This window comes from Cervus elaphus, chromosome 25 (assembly GCF_910594005.1).
Source record: "Cervus elaphus chromosome 25, mCerEla1.1, whole genome shotgun sequence".
In the NCBI taxonomy this organism is placed as follows: Eukaryota; Metazoa; Chordata; class Mammalia; order Artiodactyla; family Cervidae; genus Cervus; species Cervus elaphus.
The window spans coordinates 21,594,433-21,615,415 of NC_057839.1; the positions used below are offsets into that span (position 1 = coordinate 21,594,433).

Below are 20,983 nucleotides of genomic sequence, written 5' to 3' on the forward strand. Positions count from 1 at the left end.
ATTGCTTATTTTTTGACCCTGCTGTACAGTCTGTGGGATCCCAGCTCCTCAACCAGGGATCGAACCCAGGCCGTTGGCAGCGAAATCGAGGAGTCCCAACCACTGGACTGCCAGGGAATTCCTTATAGTTTTTAAAATAAAGGCAAATGTTGCCCTTTAGAAAGTGAAGGTGTTAGTCGCTCGGTTGTCTCCAACTCTTTGTGACCCCATGGACTATAGCCCGCTAGGCTGTTCTCTCCATGGAATTCTCTAGGCAAGAATACTGGAGTGGGTAGCCATGCCCTTCTCCAGGGATCTTCCCAGGGCAGATAACCCAGGTCTCCTGATTGTGGGCAGATTCTTTCCTGTCTGAGCCACCAGGGGAGGCCCCCCCCTTCACTAGAGAGAGCTCTGCTCTATTCGAATGTCCTCAATTTTGAGAAATACATTTTTCATGCAAGGGTGTATAAACTATATTCGAACAATTTATATATGAATAATAAAGCAAACACCTATTACCCATAGTTTCTTCTCTGGAGAGGTCCTCAATATCCTGACGTCTGCATTAATCATTTGCTTGCTTTTTGTTTTAACACTTAGGTTTGTATCCTTAAGTACTATTTTTGTTTCTGAAACACTTTTCTTTGTTTTGGACTTTATATTAAAGATATCAAAGAGTGTATGTTCTCTGACTTGTTTTGTTTTTCATGGTTTTTGAGATTCATCCATCTTGGTATACTTAATTATAGTTCTTGGAATTTCCTCAGCTGTATTACTTGTTCTCTTATATCAATTTAATCTCTATAATCCTTTTCTCCTGTCATTGGAGATTTGGGTTACTTTGAGTTTTTTGCTCTTATAAACAATGCTGCCATGAACATTGGTGGATGTGCATCCTTGCATATGTGTGAGTGTATCTTGAGGTTACTCGGAGTTACTGAGGAATGGAATTAGTATACAGGATATGTGTATGTTCATGTGTGCAAGTCCCACTTTACTAGGTCATGCCAACTGTTTTCCATAGTGAATACGCTAATTTTTATTTCAGTGAAAGTGAAAGTTGCTCAGTTATGTCTGACTCTTTGTGACCCCATGATACATTCCATGAAATTTTCTAGGCCAGAATACTGGAGTGGGTAGCTTTTCCCTTCTCCAGGGGATCTTCCCAACCCAGGGATCAAACCCCGGTCTCCTTTGTTGCAGGTAGGTTCTTTACCAGCTGAGCCACAAGGGAAGCCCAAGAATGCTGGAGTGGGTAGCCTATCCCTTCTCTAGCGGATCTTCCTGACCCAAGAATCGAACTGGGGTCTCCTGCATTGCATGTGGATTCTTTACCAGCTGAGCTATCAGGGAAGCCCTTTATTTCAGTAGTGGGAAATAATTTGTTACTGACTGACTTTAGCTTTTGCAGATGTGTTAAGAGTGAAATGATACTTCATTGTGATATTTTGAATTTCCTTGATTACTAATGAGATTGTGCTTGTGCTTGCGCTCAGTCACTTCAGTCGTGTCTAACTCTCTGCGACCCTGCGGACCATAGTCCGCCAGGCTCCTTTGTCCATGGGATTCTCAGTGTCTTTTTTTTATTGAATTATAGTTGATTTATGATCTTGTATTAGTATCAGGTATACAACAACAAAGTGATTTGGTTTCATATATATATATATACATATATATATATATAAATTCTTTTCCATTATAGATTATTTCAAGATATTGAATGTAGTTCCTTGTGGTATGCAGTAAATCCTTGTTATCTATTTTATATATGGTAGTATGTATCTGTTATCCTCATACTCCTAATTTATCCCCCACTCCATGTTTATTTATCATTCCTGATTCCATACCTGGAAATTCCTGCTTCTTTTGTCTTTTGTCTTCTCAATAGGATTTTGTTTTTTCTCATAAATCCTTAGCAGTTTAAAAAAATGTATTCTGGATATTAATCCTTTGTCAGTTATATAGATTACAAACTCTCACATTTTTTTTTTTCCATGTTATGGTGTCTTGATGAACAGAAAAGTTTTTAATTGTGATGTGAATGAATGTATCAGGCTTTTTTTTTCTTTGTACCCTATGGTTTTTATATCTTGCTTAAAAAGAATTCCTTTATTGCCCAAGGTCAGAGAGCTATTGTCTTATATTGTGTCCTAAGTTTTTTTCTTTTTTGGGTGTACTAGGTCTTTGCTGTGGTGTGCAGGCTTCTCTAGTTGTGATGTGAGGGCTTCAGAGTGTGCAAACTCAGTCGTCTTAGTTCTCCAACCCGGGATCGAACCCATGTCCCCTGCATTGGAAGGTGGATTCTTAACCACTGAACTACCAGGGAAGTCCCAGGGCCCTAAATTTTATGGTTTTGCCCATGATTCTTATTCATGGTGTGAATTTGGGGTTATTCTGGTTTTCTATTGTTGAAAAACAGCTTATCCCAAACTTTAGTGGCTGAAAGCAACCGTTTTATTTAGCTCATGATTTTTGTGTCAAGAATTTAGAAAGAGTTCAGCTGGCAGTATGACCCTTATCCACAAGGCATTAGTTGGGCTAGAAAATTCACTTCCAAGATGGCTCCTTTCTCTGCTCACAAATGTGGTACATTCGTGCATCTTGGCTCCTTTCTCTTTCTACCTGAGCTTTTATCCTCTAGGGCATCTCCGTTTGGGTTATGCTTCTTGCAGTATGATGGGCTTTGGGTAGTTGCTATTCTTATGTGGTTGTTGACTTCTAAGAGGTGTATTCCAAGAATGAGCATCCCAAGAGCTAGTATTTCCAATAGGCAAGAAGAGGAAACTGCCAAGCAGCTAAGATCTATGCCTGGAGTTCACAATGTCACTTCTGTCTGTTCTATTTGTCAAAACAATCATGGGGCTCACTCCAATTCAAAGGAGTAGGGAAATAAAAATAACCTCCTCCTGTTGATGGAGAGTGTCAAAGCCACACTGTGGAAGAAGCATAAAGAAAGGGAGATATTATTGTGGTCATCTTTGAAAAATACAATCTGACCACAACAACATTTATTTTGAAACTACATTCACCCACTTCGTCAAAACTCTCAAAATGTATTCTGTTATGGCATCGCATATAGCAGTCAGGAACCCGTATGTCAACAAAGGTCCGTCTAGTCAAAGCTATGGTTTTTCCAGTAGTCATGTATGGATGTGAGAGTTGGACTATAAAGAAAACTGAGCACTGAAGAATTGATGCTTTTGAACTGTGGCATTGGAGAAGACTCTTGAGAGTCCCTTGGACTGTAAGGAGATCCAACCAGTCCATCCTAAAGGAGATCAGTCCTGGGTGTTCATTGGAAGGACTAATGCTGAAGCTGAAACTCCAATACTTTGGCAACCTGATGCGAAGAACTGACTCATTAGAAAAGACCCTGATGCTGGGAAAGATTGAAGGCAGGAGAAGGGGATGACAGAGGATGAGATGGTTGAATGGCATCACCGACTCTATGGACATGAGTTTGAGTAAGCTCCAGGAGTTGGTGATGGACAGGGAAGCATGGCGTGCTGTAGTCCATGGAATCACAAAGAGTCGGACACGACTGAGCGACTGAACTGAATTGAACCCATATGTAACACTTATTATATACTTGAAACATGCCTGCTATTCCTTGATTAGGTCACAGTTCTGCCTCCTGGATTCTATGTGGTTCCTGGCTATGCCCTTATACTCTTAGCTCTAAATTCTTAGCTCTAAATTCTGAGTCATTTTGGTCCATGATTGCAGTGGAATAGCTTTCTAAGATGCTTCCTGCTTATAAAAGCTTGAGATTCTTAATTGTTTTTTTTTAATTTGAAATAATTTAGTCCAAATGAATGTGCTCCTGGTGAATTTAAGGTCCTTTCTTTGTCTCAAAAGAATTTGCAGATAAAGCAGGGAGATAAAGCAGCAAATGAATGTGCTCCTGGTGAATTTAAGGTCCTTTCTTTGTCTCAAAAGAATTTGGAGATAGCGCAGGGAGGTCCTTATTTAAGCAAGGACCTGCTCTCAGGGAGAGCAAGCAGACAGGCATGGAGCTGCTGCCCTAGGTGTCTTTGGCAAGTTGTTTATGAGGGGCATACACATGAAGGGGTGGAATATTCACTGGGGAAGGAGGAGTTTGGGGGTTGTATTCCTTGATTTTCATCCCAGCTCCATCTTCCCAAAGGGAGGAGGGATTTTTGTCCTTATTCAGTTTACCTGGTGGCTCAGAAGGTGTAAAATCTGCCTGCAATGCAGGAGACCTAGGTTCGATCCCTGGGTTGGGAAGATCCCCTAGAGAAGGAAATGACAACCCACTCCAGTGTTCTTGCCTGGAGAATCTTGTGGGCAGAAGAGCCTGGTGGGCTGCAGTCGCAAAGAGTCGGACACAACTGATCGACTAACACTTTGGCTTTTCACCTCAGCTTAGATCAGAGGTTCATGGTATTGGTGCATAATGGGTACTTCTTATCTGTAAGTCTACTTTTGTTGTAATGGGAACATAATGAGTAACAGGTTATGTTTGGACTCAGGAGATTCCCATCTTTCCACACATTTCTTTGTCTGCTTCCAGGACATTTATGACCCAAAATATATGGTTTCCTGTCAGTTTAGAGGTTCCTGCTTTTCTCTGGCTGCCCACGGGTGCCTGCTGTTTTTAAGATGTATGATTTCCTGCCAACTGTCCTCTCTCCCCATTTCTCTGCTCATACCTAGCTACCTGCCTATTGAAACCAGTGGCGATTCTGTTAGTACTGTTTCTGTGGATCTTATTGTGCTTTAATCCATTAGACAAAAGTCACATTCGTAAATCTCTTTGAGATAGGCTCTACTCTGTTATTAAGTCTGCTGTGGTACAACACTCTAAGATTCCTAAAGTGCTGCTTTATAAGGTACTGCCCTAAATCTTTCTGAGGTTATAGCAAACGGTTTATAGCCACACACTTGTGATTACTCTGAGACAATAATTTACTAGCAACAGCTTGAATCTGATATTTGTTATAAGGCCATTTTTACTTTGAGAACCTTTTGCTGGGAGAGATTAGGGATGGAACTAGCTTTATTTTTGAATCATCAAGTCACGACTCTTATAGTTCCTCTAAATTTTGCTTAAAAGCTAAAAAGTTCCTTCTTTAGTTTATCTCTCTCTGTCTAAATCTTGTTATCAAGGCTAAAAGAAATAAGTTGGCACTTTCACCATTCATCCTGGAAGAGTCCTTAGCCAGGCCTACCTTTTGTATTTACCTTGTTACTGAAAGTGCCAGTTGTAACTGAACTTTATGTAACTGTGTAACATGGGCCTTTCTCCATCTTCAGTAACAACCTCGTCATTGTTCTTCCAGCCTTCACTAACATGTGTCTCTGAGACCCTTTAGGCCTCCACTCACTGCCTGGCCCTAATGCCACACATATCTATTCTGGTTATCCGTTGTTTAACAAAGCTATGTGCAAACTTAGTGGCTTAAAACAATCATTGTAATTTTTATGTAATTTTGTGGGTTTTAGAAAGGTACTGCTGGTTTTAGCTGGTACTGCTGAGACCCATCCACAAACCTGGAACTTCTGTGCTCCTTGACCTCAATTTCTTTTCATGCAGACTCTCCCCTTTCAGGCCTCTTCCTATCGCTTAGGCATCGCTCAGGGTAGTGCGCTGGGCTCAGGGTGGTTGCACTTCTTACATGATGAATGGTTTCCAGGAGAGAGTTTTGCAAGAGTGATGAGCGCGAGTTCCAAGAGGCAGGAGGAAAAGTTTCAGGCCAGTTAAAGGCTAGTGCCTAGAACTGCCACTGTCACTTCTGCCATCTTCTTTTTATCAAAGTAATTAGAGATGGCTCACCCTAACAAGACTCTGCCTCTTGTTAGGGAAGTGGCAGGATCACACTGCAGAAGCGCATGTAGGTGGGAGGTAATATTGCAAGACATCTTTGGAACTTACGTTGGCCACAGGGGTGCAGCCTCACTGTTCCCAAATGGATGCCACTTGGATCAGAGTTCTTTGTTGAACAGTCGGTTCTCTTTCTTTGATATGTCATGTCTGTTCTGTCATAAATGAGGTTTCTAAACATGTGGGTATTTGTCTTAGATTGCCTTTTTGTACTCTTGATTTTCAGCTGGGGGTTATTCTGCAGGGAATAATATGTGGAGACATTTTTGGCTGTCATACTTGGGAGAAGGTGCTACTAGCATCTAGAGAATAGAGGCCAGGCTTACTGCTAAGCATCTTATAATGTACAGAACTGCCTCCCACAGCAAAGAATCATCCAGCCCCAAATGTCAATAATGCTGAAATTGAGAAATCATGCTCCATACCACCAGTATTGTCCTGCCATAGTATCTTAATTAGCTTAAAGTTGGTAGAGTAAGTCACCTCACTTTGCTTTTCATTTTTAAGAATGAATGTCTTAATTATGTTTGATCGCTTGTGTTTCCATATAAATTTTAGAATCAGTTTATCATGTGTCATGAAAAACTATGTTTTGGTTGGAATTTCATTATAACTATATATCTTCATGAGGAGCATTGAGATTTTATGATATTGAATCCTCTTATTCACTAATATGATATTTCTGTCAATTTAATTCTTTGATACCTTTTAATAAAACTTCATAATTTTCTTATTAAAAGGTTTGCAAATCTTTTGTGCAAGATTTACTCTCTTGGCCAGTTAGCTGTGAGGCTTGTAGTAAGTTGTGTTCCTCTTTTGAGCCTTAATTTCCCTAAGTGAAAAATGTGACATTTGAATAGATCATCTCTAACAGATTTTCAAGCCGCAGATGACATGATTAAAATGTTAGAAATTGAAAACTTTGAATGCACAAAATACAAGTAGTCCACTAGAGGGAGCTCTTCTGCATTTTTGTCTCTTGCCAGATTGCCAGTCAGGTACGAAGGGAACTGCATCAGCTACTGATGTTAATGGCTGCAGATGCTGTAGCGCAGACCTCATCTTATCAGGGCAGGGGAAGAAGGTGACTCCCTGGTATCTCTTTGGTCACAGTTCTCCACAAAAGAAATGTTGCCTTGGTCCTGGGAAGATATCATTTTTTTTTTTTTTTTTCTGAGTGTGGGAAGACAAGCAACATATTTTGAATCTAGGAGGAAACTTACAGATCATCCAATTTAATTCCTTTATTTAAAAGTGAAAAAGCTATGATTTAGAGACACTTTAACTTTCCAAAGGACAAACAGACAATTTGTGAGAGAGCCAAGGCTGAAACTCAAGTTCATACTTTTCACACTATAGTGAGGGAATGGAGAAAAGAAGTAAGCAGTGGATTTGAGTGATGGAATGGGAGTAGGGGTTATGTTTAATTTTTAAAGGACTGAGAGGTGGGTGGTCTGTGAATTCCCTGGAATTATTATATGTATGTCAGGGCTTCCCAGGTGGCACCAAGTGGTAAAGAACCCTCCTCCCAATGCAGGAGACATAAGAGATAGAGTTTTGATCCCTAGGCTGAAAAGATCCCCTTGAGGAGGGCGTGACAACCCACTCCAGTATTCTTGCCTGGAGACTCATGGACAGAGGAGCCTGGCGGGCTATAGTCCATGGGGTTGTAGAGAGTCGGGACACTACTGAAGCGACTTAGCATGCATGCACGCATGTGTATATGAATGTGAGAGTTTGTGTGTATGTGTCTGCACGTGTGTGCACACACTTGCTATATTTTGGATGTGATTGTTGGCTTCTAAGAAATAGGATTGGACTGCGGTAAGCCAGCGTTTACTTACAAAGCAGAATAACTTTCACTGGTTTTAGAGATTCATTTAATTTATAAATTGTAATTGTTTGGAAATACCTGCCTTGGTAACTTGATTACCAAAAATGTAAGCTTTCTTTCAGTTTATTTATCTTTAATTTAATTTAATGATTTCCAGATCTCATTTTTTCCCTTACTCAAAACTGACTTTTCAAATAAAGTATGGTTTTTGGATGTTCTTTTCAGAAGATGGAACTCAGCTGCTCTCTGTTAGTCATCCTTTTTGAGGTCTATTGTGACTGTTCTTGAAATGTTTCTCCATAGTACTCTTATTATTTATAATTCTGGTTTACCTTGATAGAGACTTTCCTTGCTAACTGTAGACATTTAAAATTTCCTTATTTCTGCAGTTGCCTTATGAATAGTATCTTTATGTTTTATTTGGATTACTTGTTTATGGATATCATGGACAAGATTTTAAGCCTTTTGTTTGGCTTACATAAATAAAAAATAAAAATAGAAGTCTTTACCTATTAACTTCTATGTCAACTTTTAAGAACTAGAGTTCTTATGTTACTTTTTCAATGCAGTACGATCTATCCTTCTCTAGCAAGCTAACAGAAAAAGATGCTCTGAGAAAAATATGTATTTAATTGCCTCTTGTTCTTTATCAGCTATGCCCTAGACCAGTTTAAAGAGAGTCAGATTGTATTTAGACTTCTATGTATTTGTCCATGGAATGATGATACCTAGGGTGGATAAAAGCAGGGAAGGGGTATAAATGGCAGAATAAGGATACTGGGACCTGGAGGAAGGCAACCCACTCCACTGTTCTTGCCTGGAGAATCCCCATGGACAGAGGAGCTGGCAGGCTGCAGTCTGAGGGGTTGCAGAGAGTTGGACTGAAAGACTAAGGATAGCATAAGGGTCCTGGGGAGCTTTCTGTCTCCAAGATGAAGTTTTAGACTGTAGCTGCAATCTCAGTGTGAAGTGTTAGATATTCAAGGAAAGGAGGGTTAATCTTTATAATAAACAGTTATGAAAATAAATATTAGGCCAAATGATTTTTGTTCTAGTGTTCATCTCCTGAGCAAGTATTACTGAAGTTTTATCTATCAGTAATTTCATCTTGCACGTGTGCCTAGTCAGTCAGTCGTGTCTGACTCTGCGACCCCACGGACTGTAGCTTGTAGGCTCCTCTGTCCGTGGGGATTCTCCAGGCAAGAATACTGGAGTGGTTGCCATGCCCTCATCTCGGGGATCTTCCCAACCCAGGGACTGAACCCAGGTCCCTGCACTGCAGGCAGATTCTTTACCATCTGAGCTACCAGGGAAGCTTACTTGCATACTAACCAGCTAAAAATTTCAGCTGGAGTTAGATGGCAGTAAGGGTTTTGAGCTGGGTGAAAGAAATGACTTTCTTTTCAGGGTTAGGGTTCCATTAAAAACATCTTTAATCATGAAAATCAAGTGACAGAACAAGGTTTATTTATTTAAAAATGTGTCACATGTTTGACTTCTGTTTTTTCTTCATAAAGGTGATTTGATGGACGCAATGGATGAATGTTTTTAAAAAGTCATATATTGTTGGGTGCAATTAGATGTGTGTAATGATTTAAGTATGAATTGATTATCCGAAGTTTGGAATTATATAAATTCTCAAGGGTACAAGAAGTGGGGATTACTGTTAAAATATCTGTATTTCCCATTGACTGCAATAATAGAAATTTTCTTCTTGGTTTTTAGATTTCCTCCTTCTTCACCCCTGAAGCCTTATCCAAAGAGGCCTCCATATCAAAAGGATGCTATTAAATTTCCAAAATGGAATGATCCCCCACCAGGCACTTCACAAGAGAGCATCCCGGTGAGGCCACTTGTGATGGTAAGTGCCATTATAGAAGCTGATGAACTAGCAGCCGGAGAGAGAGAAAAAGTCTGTGAACCTTTAGGCTTAGTCCAGTTTTTTTGTTGGTCCCTTGGAAATAGTGGTGTGAAAGCACTTTAAAACAATATCTTAGCTGTCAGTAGCTGAGAGACTAGTAGCACAAGAAGATTGGCTTTTGCATTTTTCACTCTTGCCCATTGACACTTGGACTGAATAGGTGGTACCCGTTTTCATACATTTAGACTGAGCAGGTTTCTCATAAAACTCCCTTGTAATTTCCTTTTCTTTTCTATTCTGTAATTTCCTCAATTCCCTTTTTGTCTCCTCTTCCTGAACTTTGTTGTAATTATTACCAGTTGAAAGTGTAAAGGTTGGGACATGGAGAATTGTGGAGCGAGCCCTGATAATATGAACAAAGGTATAGTTTGGAGAAACCTAAGCACATTGTAGAATAAACTGCCTTTTTGGAAGCATACTTTTCTCTTGAAATATCCCCAACAGAAAACTACTAAGATTGAGATAATGCTAAAAAATAAAATGTAGACAAAAACTTCTATAGGCAATTTATTTAAAGAATTGTACTAACAACCATGTTTTAAGTTAGTTTAGTCTTATAGGACTAGATGTCCAGTTCCTACATTTGCAGAGGTGTGTTGTAAACATTTTTAGGCAATGAGATTGAATGTGGTTATATTGTATCTCAGTCTGGAGAGAGTAATTAAGCAGCTTAGCCTTTATCAGAAATAATGCAGGAGTGAGACCAGTGACAGAAATGGGGACTCCCTATGGGCTTGCAGATTTGTTAGGGACAGTGATGAATGTAGTTTTAATTATGCTTGATGATAAAGGTAGATGATATTATATGGAAATGTCTAACAGGCAGGTGGAGGTAAGGGCCCTGGAAGTTAGATGAGAGGTCATATTTGAAAGTCATTGATTTATTCTTGCAACAAACTTTTATTGAGTGTTTGCTATGTGCCATGCATTGTGCCCTGTTCTACAGATACAGTTGAATGTGATATAGTTTTTCCTCCAGAAGAGCTCATACAGTGATAGGTGATTAGGAAACAGTGGGACTACTCTGAAAGAGTGAGCACAAAGGGTATTTGAGGATCATTTAATTCATTACTAATGAGAAGTTAATTAAGCTCTAGCTGATAGTTTCTGTGCTCTAAAATATAAGCTCCATGAAATCAGGTTCGTTTTTAAAAAAAGAAATTTGTGTTTAAACACCTAATATGACCCCAATCAGTAGAGTGGTTATTCAGCAGATGTTTTTTCATTGTAAGGTCATCTAGTGTTGTTTATACACAACAGGTAAAACACCATATTAAACTAATGTGTATATATGTCATCAATATAATAACTTCCCTTTTCTGTTCTTTTTGGTTCTGTGAACCTCTAGGAAGACCAGCTGCTCGTTAGTCACTTTCATGCACCAATGAAGAAGACAGTGTCTTCTCTCTTCTCTCATCTGTTTTCGGTTTCTCATTTTCAGCAATCCTGAGGTCATCTGCCAGTGACTCTGATTCATCACCCATTCCCCCCTCCCATAGCTTGTCATGTCCCTGATTATTTGGATATTTCTGATAACCTTGCTCTTGCCTTTTTCTTGCCTTAACCTTAAATTAAGTGGTGGAGGTTTGAGATCCTCACTTGTTCCAGCTCCTCTAATGCTTGGGCTCTGCTTCTTGGGAACTGTCCAGAGAAAAAATGGCAGACTAGGATGTTTTCTCAGTTGGGCCTCAATGCAGTTGTTAGATTGATGATGTTAGTAGTCAATAGAGAAACAGTCCATCTTTTTTAAAGCACTTGAGTTCGTCTTCCTTTTTTTTATCTTACTTTCCCTCTTTCTATCTCTGCCTCCACTTTTCTTATTGGTTTTGTTTTTGTTCTGTCCTGTCCTCTCTCTTGCCTAGTCATTATATAAAATAAAATGAAGTGCAGCAAATAAAACAATTTGTTGTGTTTGCTGACAGGCAGCAGGTGGAGAGTGAGCTCTGGAGACAGACTGCTGGGTTTGAATCTTGGTTCTTCGTTTATTAGCTGTGCAAGCTTGTTTCTCTGTTTCATTTGCTGCGTCTGTGTCTAAGTTTTCTTTTTGGTGAGAGTGGGATGATAACACTCCCCTGGGGTAAGATGGTCATGATACTCAAGTGACTTCATATCTATAGTGTGTTTACAAGGGTGCCTGACACACAGGCTTTGAAAAACTGTTAATTGCTATTGCCATTATTAATAGAGTTGTTCATAGATAGAGACAAAAGGAAAAAATTACTCATAGTATCATCCAGAGAGAATTAATATTAACTCTTTTATTTTTTTCCTATGCATTTTTTTTAAAGGTTGTCATATTTGCAGTATGGCCCCAGCTCCAGCCCCTCACAGGGCCCGCTAGAGTGGCAGGTTGGCCATGCCACCCGGAGCCGGGATGTAGCCCATCTGGTTGTCCAGAGACACACTGTGCTGCCGCAGGTGGTGGGAAATCATGAGGTTCTGCTGGGGCGGAAGGCCCAGGAGGGAGCCCTGTGGGGAGCGCATGTCGGGGGGCTGGCTGTAGACCTTACCCCACATGGCCTGCTGCTTCATCAGCATGAAATTCTGCTTGGTCATGAGGCTTTGTGGGGGTGGAGGGGACATGACACCCTAGTGCAGGCTGTGGGGCACCATGCCCTGCTGCGGGGGCACACCTGTCCTGCCCAGCAAGGACATCTGTCCTGCCAGCAAGGATGTCTGTCTGTCTGGGGTGGCACATAGACATGTTGAGCTCCCACTGCTATGCATGTTTTTAACACTGTAATGAGGTCATGCTGTTCTGTTTTGGTTGCCTGTATTCTACACTTAGAACAGTATATTGTGTCCATTTTTTAATGTTATCAAACATTTAGTATCATTTTTAATATCTGCATCTTTTCTGTAAAGTTCTATGGTTTATCCAGTCCTTCACGGTTAGATATGTATTATACCATGTTTTCAACTTTTTCGTTCTATGTGTAAACAATTTAATTAGCAGTATCTTTACAGATAAATAATTGAATATTTGTTTAAGATAACTTGTGGAAATGAATTGGCTAGGGAATTCAACAACTGACACTCCTACTGTCAAAAGAGAACACCTAATTTAGATGGTTTAAAAAAAAGTACAAATCCACATGATCTTCAAGTTTCTTTTGCAGTTTAGTAATTCTCAAAAATAAACCCCCAAACCATATCAAAGAACAACTTCACAGCTCATTTTTTCCAATTAAGATTTTTCTATAATGACACGTCTACAAAAACCTTTTATAATAAAAGCACTTTGTAGATGACTTCTTATATGTTTTGCCTTTAAAAGTTCAAAAGTTCCTTTCTGTGATTACCAGAAGGGAGTTTTAAGACTTCTGTCTAGTAGCCTAAATGTGAGAAGGGAGATGCTAAGAACACTGAAGCGTTAAAGCAGTGTGAGTTTGGGCAGATTACTTCACCTCTTTGGGCTTTAGTTTTTCTTCCTGGTTTTACTGTTGTTTGCCCGCCCTCTTCAGATGTCTAAGGTCTCGGGACTGCTATCTAACATTCTACTTACTTGATCTTTTCTTATTTATTTATTTATTTTTTTAAAAGAGTTCTCGAAAGTAATAGACTTTAATGTTATTGTAAGCAGTCACTTAATTTGAATAGTGTGTGAATTTGGATTGATATTCCTCAAGTTAATTTTTAATTAATGAAGTTTTATCACTGCTGCTTCACTGATTAGTTGGCACTCCCACAGGAGAAAATAGCTAATGCCTTGCTTATTGCTATAGCTCTTTGGCAATTCTTGACTATTCATTTATGATATGATCTGATCTTTAAGAGTTATCCTTTATTACTCTGTAGTCCATGCAAAGAAAGTTTATATTTTAAATGATTATTTAAATCAAGTTTAAAAATAACCAAATCAAAGAAGTTTTTCATAAAATCATACCACTGTCTACTGAAATGTTTGTTCTCTCTTTCTGTCTTTCTCCACTCCCTCACCCCCAATTAGAATTCTGAGATGTGGTACAAGCGTCACAGTATTGCTATTGGAGAGGTTCCGGCTTGCCGTCTTGTCCACCGCAGACAGCTGACAGAGGCCAATGTAGAAGAGATCTGGAAGTCTATGACATTATCATAGTATGTGCATTTGATATTAATGAGATCTTTAATATTGTTTTTTTGTTTTGTTTTGTTTTGCTTCTCTGCTACTCTGCATACTTAATTTTCTGAAACTGTGTATAAAAATCTCAACTTTTGAGTGCATTATTTGCACCTATCCTGCTTAGCAAGCAGACTTTAACTGAATTCAGGGAATTTTCTATTATCATTTATAGTAATTAAGAATAGAGCTTTAAAAGTTTTTTTTTTTTTCTTTTTCCCACAACCTAGAAATATCTACTGGTTAAATATTTTTATTTTTAAAAATTTAACTCTAGTTGATTTATAATATTGTGTTAGTTTCAGGTGTACAACTTCAGATTCTTTTCCATTATAGGTTAGTACAAGATATTGAATATAGTTCAATATACTGTGCTTTATAGTAAATCCTTATTGTTTATCTATATTGTTTATAGTGGTACATGTCTGTTAATCCCATACTCCTGATTTATCCCTCCTCCTCGCCTTTATCCTTACAGTTCAGTTCAGTTCAGTCGCTCAGTCGTGTCCGACTCTTTGTGACCCCATGAACCGCAGCAGGCCAGGCCTCCCTGTCCATCACCAACTGCTGGAGTTTACCCAAACCCATGTCCATTGAGTCGTTGATGCCATCAAACCATCTCATCCTCTGTCGTCCCATTCTCCTCCTGCCCTCAATCTTTCCCAGCATCAGGGTCTTCTCCAATGAGTCAGCTCTTCGCATTAGGTGGCCAAAGTACTGGAGTTTCAGCTTCAACATCAGTCCTTCCAATGAACACCCAGGACTGATCTCCTTTAGGATGGACTGGTTGGATCTCCTTGCAGTCCAAGGAACTCTCTGGAGTCTTCTCCAACACCACAGTTCAAAAGCATCAATTCTTTGGCGCTCAGCTTTCTTTATAGTCCAACTCTCATATCCATACATGACTACTGGAAAAACCATAGCCTTGACTAGACGGACCTTTGTTGACAAAGTGATGTCTCTGCTTTTTAATATGCTGTCCAGGTTGGTCATAACTTTCCTTCCAAGGAGTAGGCGTCTTTTAATTTCATGGCTGCAATCACCATCTGCAGTGATTTTGGAGCCCCCCCAAAATAAAGTCTGCCACTATTTCCGCTGTTTCCCCACCTACTTGCCATGAAGTAATGGGACCGGATGCCATGATCTTAGTTTTCTGAATGTTGAGCTTTAAGCCAACTTTTTCACTCTCCTCTTTCACTTTCATCAAGAGGCTTCTCAGTTCCTCTTCACTCTCTGCCATAAGAGTGGTGTCATCTGCATATCTGAGGTTATTGATATTTCTCCTGGCAATCTTGATTCCAGCTTGTGCTTCTTCCAGCCCAGCATTTCTCATGATGTACTCTGCATATAAGTTAAATAAGCAGGGTGACAATATACAGCCTTGACGTACTCCTTTTCCTATTTGGAACCAGTCTGTTGTCCCATGTCCAGTTCTAACTGTTGCTTCCTGACCTGCATACAGGTTTCTCAAGGGGCAGGTCAGGTGGTCTGGTTTCCCATCTCCTTCAGAATTTTCCACAGTTTATTGTGATCCACAGAAAGGCTTTGGCATAGTCAATAAAGCAGAAATAGGTGATTTTCTGGAACTCTCTTGCTTTTTCTATGATCCAGCAGATGTTGGCAATTTGATCTCTGGTTCCTCTGCCTTTTCTAAAACCAACTTGAACGTCTGGATGTTCACAGTTCACATATTGCTGAAGCCTGGCTTGGAGAATTTTGAGCATTACTTTACTAGCGTGTATGATGAGTGCAATTGTGTGGTAGTTTGAGCATTCTTTGGCATTGCCTTTCTTTGGGATTGGAATGAAAACTGACCTTTTCCAGTCCTGTGGCCGTGGCTGAGTTTTCCAAATTTGCTGACATACTGAGTGCAGCACTTTCACAGCATCATCTTTCAGGATTTGAAATAGCTCAACTGGAATTCCATCATCTCCACTAGCTTTGTTTGTAGTGATGTTTCCTAAGGCCCACTTGAATGTGAGATTCCAGGATGTCTGGCTCTAGGCGAGTGTGAGTGATCACACCATTGTGATTATCTGGGTCATGAAGATCTATTTTGTACAGTTCTTCTGTGCATTCTTGCCACCTCTTCTTAATATCTTCTGCTTCTGTTAGGTCCCTGCCATTTCTGTCCTTTATTGAGCCCACCTTTGCGTGGAGTGTTCCCTTGGTGTCTCTGGTTTTCTTGAAATTATCTTTATCCTTTGGTAACCATAAGTTTGTTTCTATGTGTGTGAGTCTATTTGTATTTTGTAAATAAGTTGATTTGTATTATTTTTTTAGATTCCACATGTAGGTGATATCATGTAATATTTATTTTTCTCCTTCTTACTCACTTCTGTTAGTGTGATAGTCTATAGGTCTATCCACGTTGCTGCAAATGTCTATATTTTATTCTTTCTTATGGCTGAGTAATATTCCATTGTGTATATGTATCACGTCTTTATCTGTTCATGTGTCAATAGACACTTCGGTTATGTAAATATTGCTGCAGTGAACCTTGGGGTGCATATATCTTTTTGAACTAGAGTTTTCATCTTTTCTGGATATAAGCCCAGGAGTGGGATTGCTGGATCATATGGTAACTCTATTTTCAGTTTTTTAAGGAACTTCCACACTGTTTTCCATAGTGACTGCACTAATTTACATTCCCATTTACAGTAAAGGATGGTTCCCTTTTCTCCACACCCTCTATAGCATTTATTATTTGTAGACTTTTTGATGTTGGCCATTCTGACTAGTGTGAGGTGGTGACTTGTTTTGATTTGCATTTCTCTAATAATTAGTGTTGTAAAGTTTTTAAAGTTTCTAGTTACACTGAAATCTTAAGCTTATTGAAATATATAATGGAAAATTTGAGCTTCTAGATATATGATATACAGTAGATAACTAAAGTTAACAATGACATAGCAGGTTTTTTAAAAGAAATTTTATAAAGATATACTCGTAGCAGTTTCTTATCATTGGTTAAGATGGTTTTTGTTATTATAATATGTAATTTAAAAATAATTTTCTTGACATTCAGTGTGTTATGCTTTTAAGTTAGTGAAGTACTACATTAATGACAAAGGGGTCTTTTTAAAGTTTGTTTTATATACTCAATGTCTGGCCTTTTTACCCCATAAAAATCAGGTTAAACACATGAAAACAGCACATTTTAAAGATCTTTTATAGTGCTGGGTCTTGGGCAGATGATTTTTAAAAAGTGATTAATCATGGTTTATCTTTTTAGTTTACAGAAAATCCTTGGCCTGGATTCCTTAGAAGAGGTTTTAGACATTACACTTGTCAACTCCAAGTTCATCATCCATAATGTATACAGTGTGAGCAAGCAAGGAGTTGTTATCCTTGATGACAAGTCAAGTAAGTGCATAAAAGCCATTTTGTTCTCAGTTGACTGAGTGCATTGACTGTACAGTCCATCTCCTTCTATTTGGCCTTTCCCTAAACCCTACACAAGTTTACCCCCTCATTCTGTAAAGCTTTAGCCTACTTCCAAAGACCTTTATACTAATTCAGGAACTGTCCTAGAAAGATGAAAATACCCAGGAGTGAAGGCCTGAGCCACATCCATCTAGAGGCTAGTTCACTGGTAGCCACATGGTAGTATAAAGTAGTTCTTTATCATCTCCAGGAAATCCCTGAGAAGTAAGTTTAATGCCTAACAGATTCTTTGAGTCAACTTTTAGGGGCGTCCAGGGGCCTGACTGATTTTCAGAGCTCTCATTGAGCTTTCCATTATGGTGTCTTTGTGTCAGATTTTCAGGGATAGTCTTGGTTTATATCATTTTTCCCTGTTTTTACAAAGGTAGCTTTTTAGATGTTGAAGGTGTTGTAATTTTTTTATGCCTTTTTACTCCAAGCCAGTTTACAAATTGGGGAAAAGGAACATATAGCAACTCCCTGTCCTGATTTTTGACTAAGAAAAATAAAGTGCTTGTAACTGTAGTGAGCCAGAGTCCTCAAACTGATTTAAAAATTTCCTTCCCCTGAATAAGGGATGGATCCACATTGGATGCACTCTTTGATTGCTGCTTCTTTTACTTCAAACTCTTGATCCTAGGAATTAGCTGGAGCTAGAATGACCTTTGGATGTGGGAAGATGGTATAATACTTTTTTTTTTTTTTTCCAGTGGGTTTTGTCATTACTTTCGGGTTTTTATAAATTAATATCAAATGAAGCGCTGGAGGCTCCTGGGCAGCAAGCAGAGCTGGCCTAGAAGGAGCCTGAGCAGTGAGAAGGGAAGAGGTTTTTCTAGGCCGTGTTTCTTGACAGGAGCAGAATGTGTCTTTGAAACCTGAAACAATTTTCCTTTAAAGCCTATGTATCAGGAATGGAGAATGTTAGGAAACAGAAATAAATAGCTTTGTGACTTCCTGAATTGTCAGGTTAATAACAATGTATAAAACTAAGTTACATAGAATGAGAGGGGCTTTTGCCTTTGAAATACATTTAAAATCCTTCTGCATTCTCCTGAGTACAGCAGACATGAATACTTCCAGCTACAGCTGGATGATCAGTTTTGTTTTATTAAGTACGTGCTTGAGAAAGAAGAGAGCATTTCACAAGCCTCAGGTTCATTAGCCCTAACACAAGTCAACCAGTGTCTTTGCAGTTTCACAGACAGTGGAGAAGGTGTCAAGGACAAGCGTGAGTGCTGGTCCATCAGATGTCTGTGGCAGGGCCAGGGGAAGAGAGCCGGTACCGAAAAGCTTAGCTGGGGTTTTTGTAGCATTGCTAATCATTATTATTTTAAGGCTGTCCTAATACTGATAGCCTGTACTGATATGTCAGTGGCACTTTCTTGCCTTAAACATTTTGAAAATTGAAGCTTGTAAAGTGATTGAACATTGGACATAACAGAACTCACCTTTTTTTTTTTTTTAAAAGATATTTGGTGAACTGGTTTCATAAATGCATTTGATGACTCATACTTTTGCTTTTTCTGTGTTTTTCTTCTTTTTGTATAATTCTTAGGATAATTGATTTATTTCTTTGGAACAAACTATCAAATTTCTTCTTTTCCCTAAAGCTTTACAAGTACATCTTGTCTTGAGAAAAATTTACAGTTATGGTTTATATAAGAATGAGTTGTAACATTGCTGCTAAGGAAAAATTTTTATCTTTTCAGTGTTCTGATACATAAGTAAGTGATTTGTGATTAGCCCGATATGTTTCATATTACTTGGTACAAGTATCATTCTTATGTTACCAACTATGTATATAATACTTTGAGTTATATGTAATTGAATAAAATATCTTTTTATTTTCCTTTTTCTGCAGAAGAACTTCCTCATTGGGTACTGTCAGCTATGAAGTGTTTGGCAAATTGTGAGTACTAATTATCTGCCATTTTTATGAAATTGACAGAAATTAGTGCCCTGAATTACAAAATATTTTTGCTCAATGGCCTGAAGATTGATTTGACACCTGTGAGACTGGCAGTTAAGTGGGGATTCCTGTGCTTTCAGTGATAAATTTATGACTTAGTGAAAGGGCTGAGTTATAGAGCATTTTATTTTATTTTTTCATTTATTTTTATTAGTTGGAGGCTAATTACTTTACAATATTGTAGTGGTTTTTGCCATACGCTGACATGAATCAGCCATGGATTTACATGTGTTCCCCATCCCGATCCTCCCTCCCGCCTCCCTCCCCATCCCATCCCTCTGGGTCATCCCAGTGCACCAGCCCTGAGCACTTGTCTCATGCATCCAACTGGGGCTGGTGATCTGTTTCACCCTTGATAGTATACTTGTTTCGATGCTGTTCTCTCAGAACATCCCACCCTCGCCTTCTCCCATAGAGTCCAAAAGTCTGTTCTGTACATCTGTGTCTCTTTTTCTGTTTTGCATATAGGGTTATCATTACCATCTTTTTAAGTTCCATATATATGCATTAGTATACTGTATTGGTGTTTATCTTTCTGGCTTACTTCACTCTGTATAATGGGCTCCAGTTTCATCCATCTCATTAGAACTGATTCAAATGAATTTTTTTTAATGGCTGAGTAATATTCCATAGTGTATTTGTATCACATCTTCCTTATCCATTCATCTGCTGATGGGCATCTAGGTTGCTTCCATGTCCTGGCTATTATAAACAGTGCTGTGATGAACTTTGGGGTACACGTGTCTCTTTCAGATCTGGTTTCCTCGGTGTGTATGCCCAGGAGTGGGATTGCTGGGTCATATGGCAGTTCTATTTCCAGTTTTTTAAGGAATCTCCACACTGTTCTCCATAGTGGCTGTACTAGTTTGCATTCCAACCAACAGTGTAAGAGAGTTACCTTTTCTCCACACCCTATCCAGCAATTTTTGCTTGTAGACTTTTGGATAGCAGCCATCCTGACTGGCGTGTAATGGTACCTCATTGTGGTTTTGATTTGCATTTCTCTAATAATGAGTGATGTTGAGCATCTTTTCATGTGTTTGTTAGCCATCTGTATGTCTTCTTTGGAGAAATGTCTGTTTAGTTCTTTGGCCCACTTTTTGATTGGGTCTTTTATTTTTCTGGAATTGAGCTTCAGGAGTTGCTTATATAGTTTTGAGATTAATCCTTTGTCTGTTGTTTCATTTGCTATTATTTTCTCCCATTCTGAAGGCTGTCTTTTCACCTTGCTTATAGTTTCCTTTGTTGTGCAAAAGCTTTTAATTTTAATTAGGTCCCATTTGTTTAGTTTTGCTTTTATTTCCAATATTCTGGGAGGTGGGTCATAGAGGATCCTGCTGTGATTCATGTCGGAGAGTGTTTTGCCTATGTTCTCCTCTAAGAGTTTTATAGTTTCTGTTCTTACATTTAGATCTTTAATCCATTTTGAGTTTATTTTTGTGTATGGTGTTAGAAAGTGTTCTAGTTTCATTCTTTTACAAGTGGTTGACCAGTTTTCCCAGCACCACTTGTTAAAGTGGTTGTCTTTTATCCATTGTGTATCCTTGCCTCCTTTGTCAAAGATAAGGTGTCCATCGGTACATGGATTTATCTCTGGGCTTTCTATTTGTGACTTAGTGAAAGGGCTGAGTTATAGAGCATTTTATTTTTTTATTATTTTTTTTATAGAGCATTTTAAAAGGGATTTTTGTACTTCTGTTTTCTTGTGGGTAAAGTCGCACTGCAAATAGCAACCACACTGCTTCTTTTGAATGCTTCATCACAGAAAAGAATAATTAGTAATATTGAAAACAATATTGTAATAGATAAATGCCTGTCAGCAGTTTATTCCTAAAGCATGTATTCCTAAGTATGCCGTATATTTACATCATTAGTTTACTCATCAGATTCTGTTTCCCATTGGCTTTTTATAG

The 20,983-nt window shown here is 38.8% G+C and overlaps 1 protein-coding gene across 1 annotated transcript in view; it reads left to right on the forward strand.

Annotated features, from left to right (window-relative positions):
- Nucleotides 1-20,983, forward strand: part of DEPDC1B (DEP domain containing 1B) — a 92,308-nt gene that overhangs the window by 29,768 nt on the left and 41,557 nt on the right. The window contains exons 3-6 of the mRNA XM_043887676.1: nucleotides 9,384-9,519; nucleotides 13,529-13,656; nucleotides 16,911-17,041; nucleotides 18,963-19,010. Of these exons, the coding sequence (XP_043743611.1) occupies nucleotides 9,384-9,519; nucleotides 13,529-13,656; nucleotides 16,911-17,041; nucleotides 18,963-19,010 (443 nt within the window). The remainder of the gene's footprint in view (nucleotides 1-9,383; nucleotides 9,520-13,528; nucleotides 13,657-16,910; nucleotides 17,042-18,962; nucleotides 19,011-20,983) is intronic.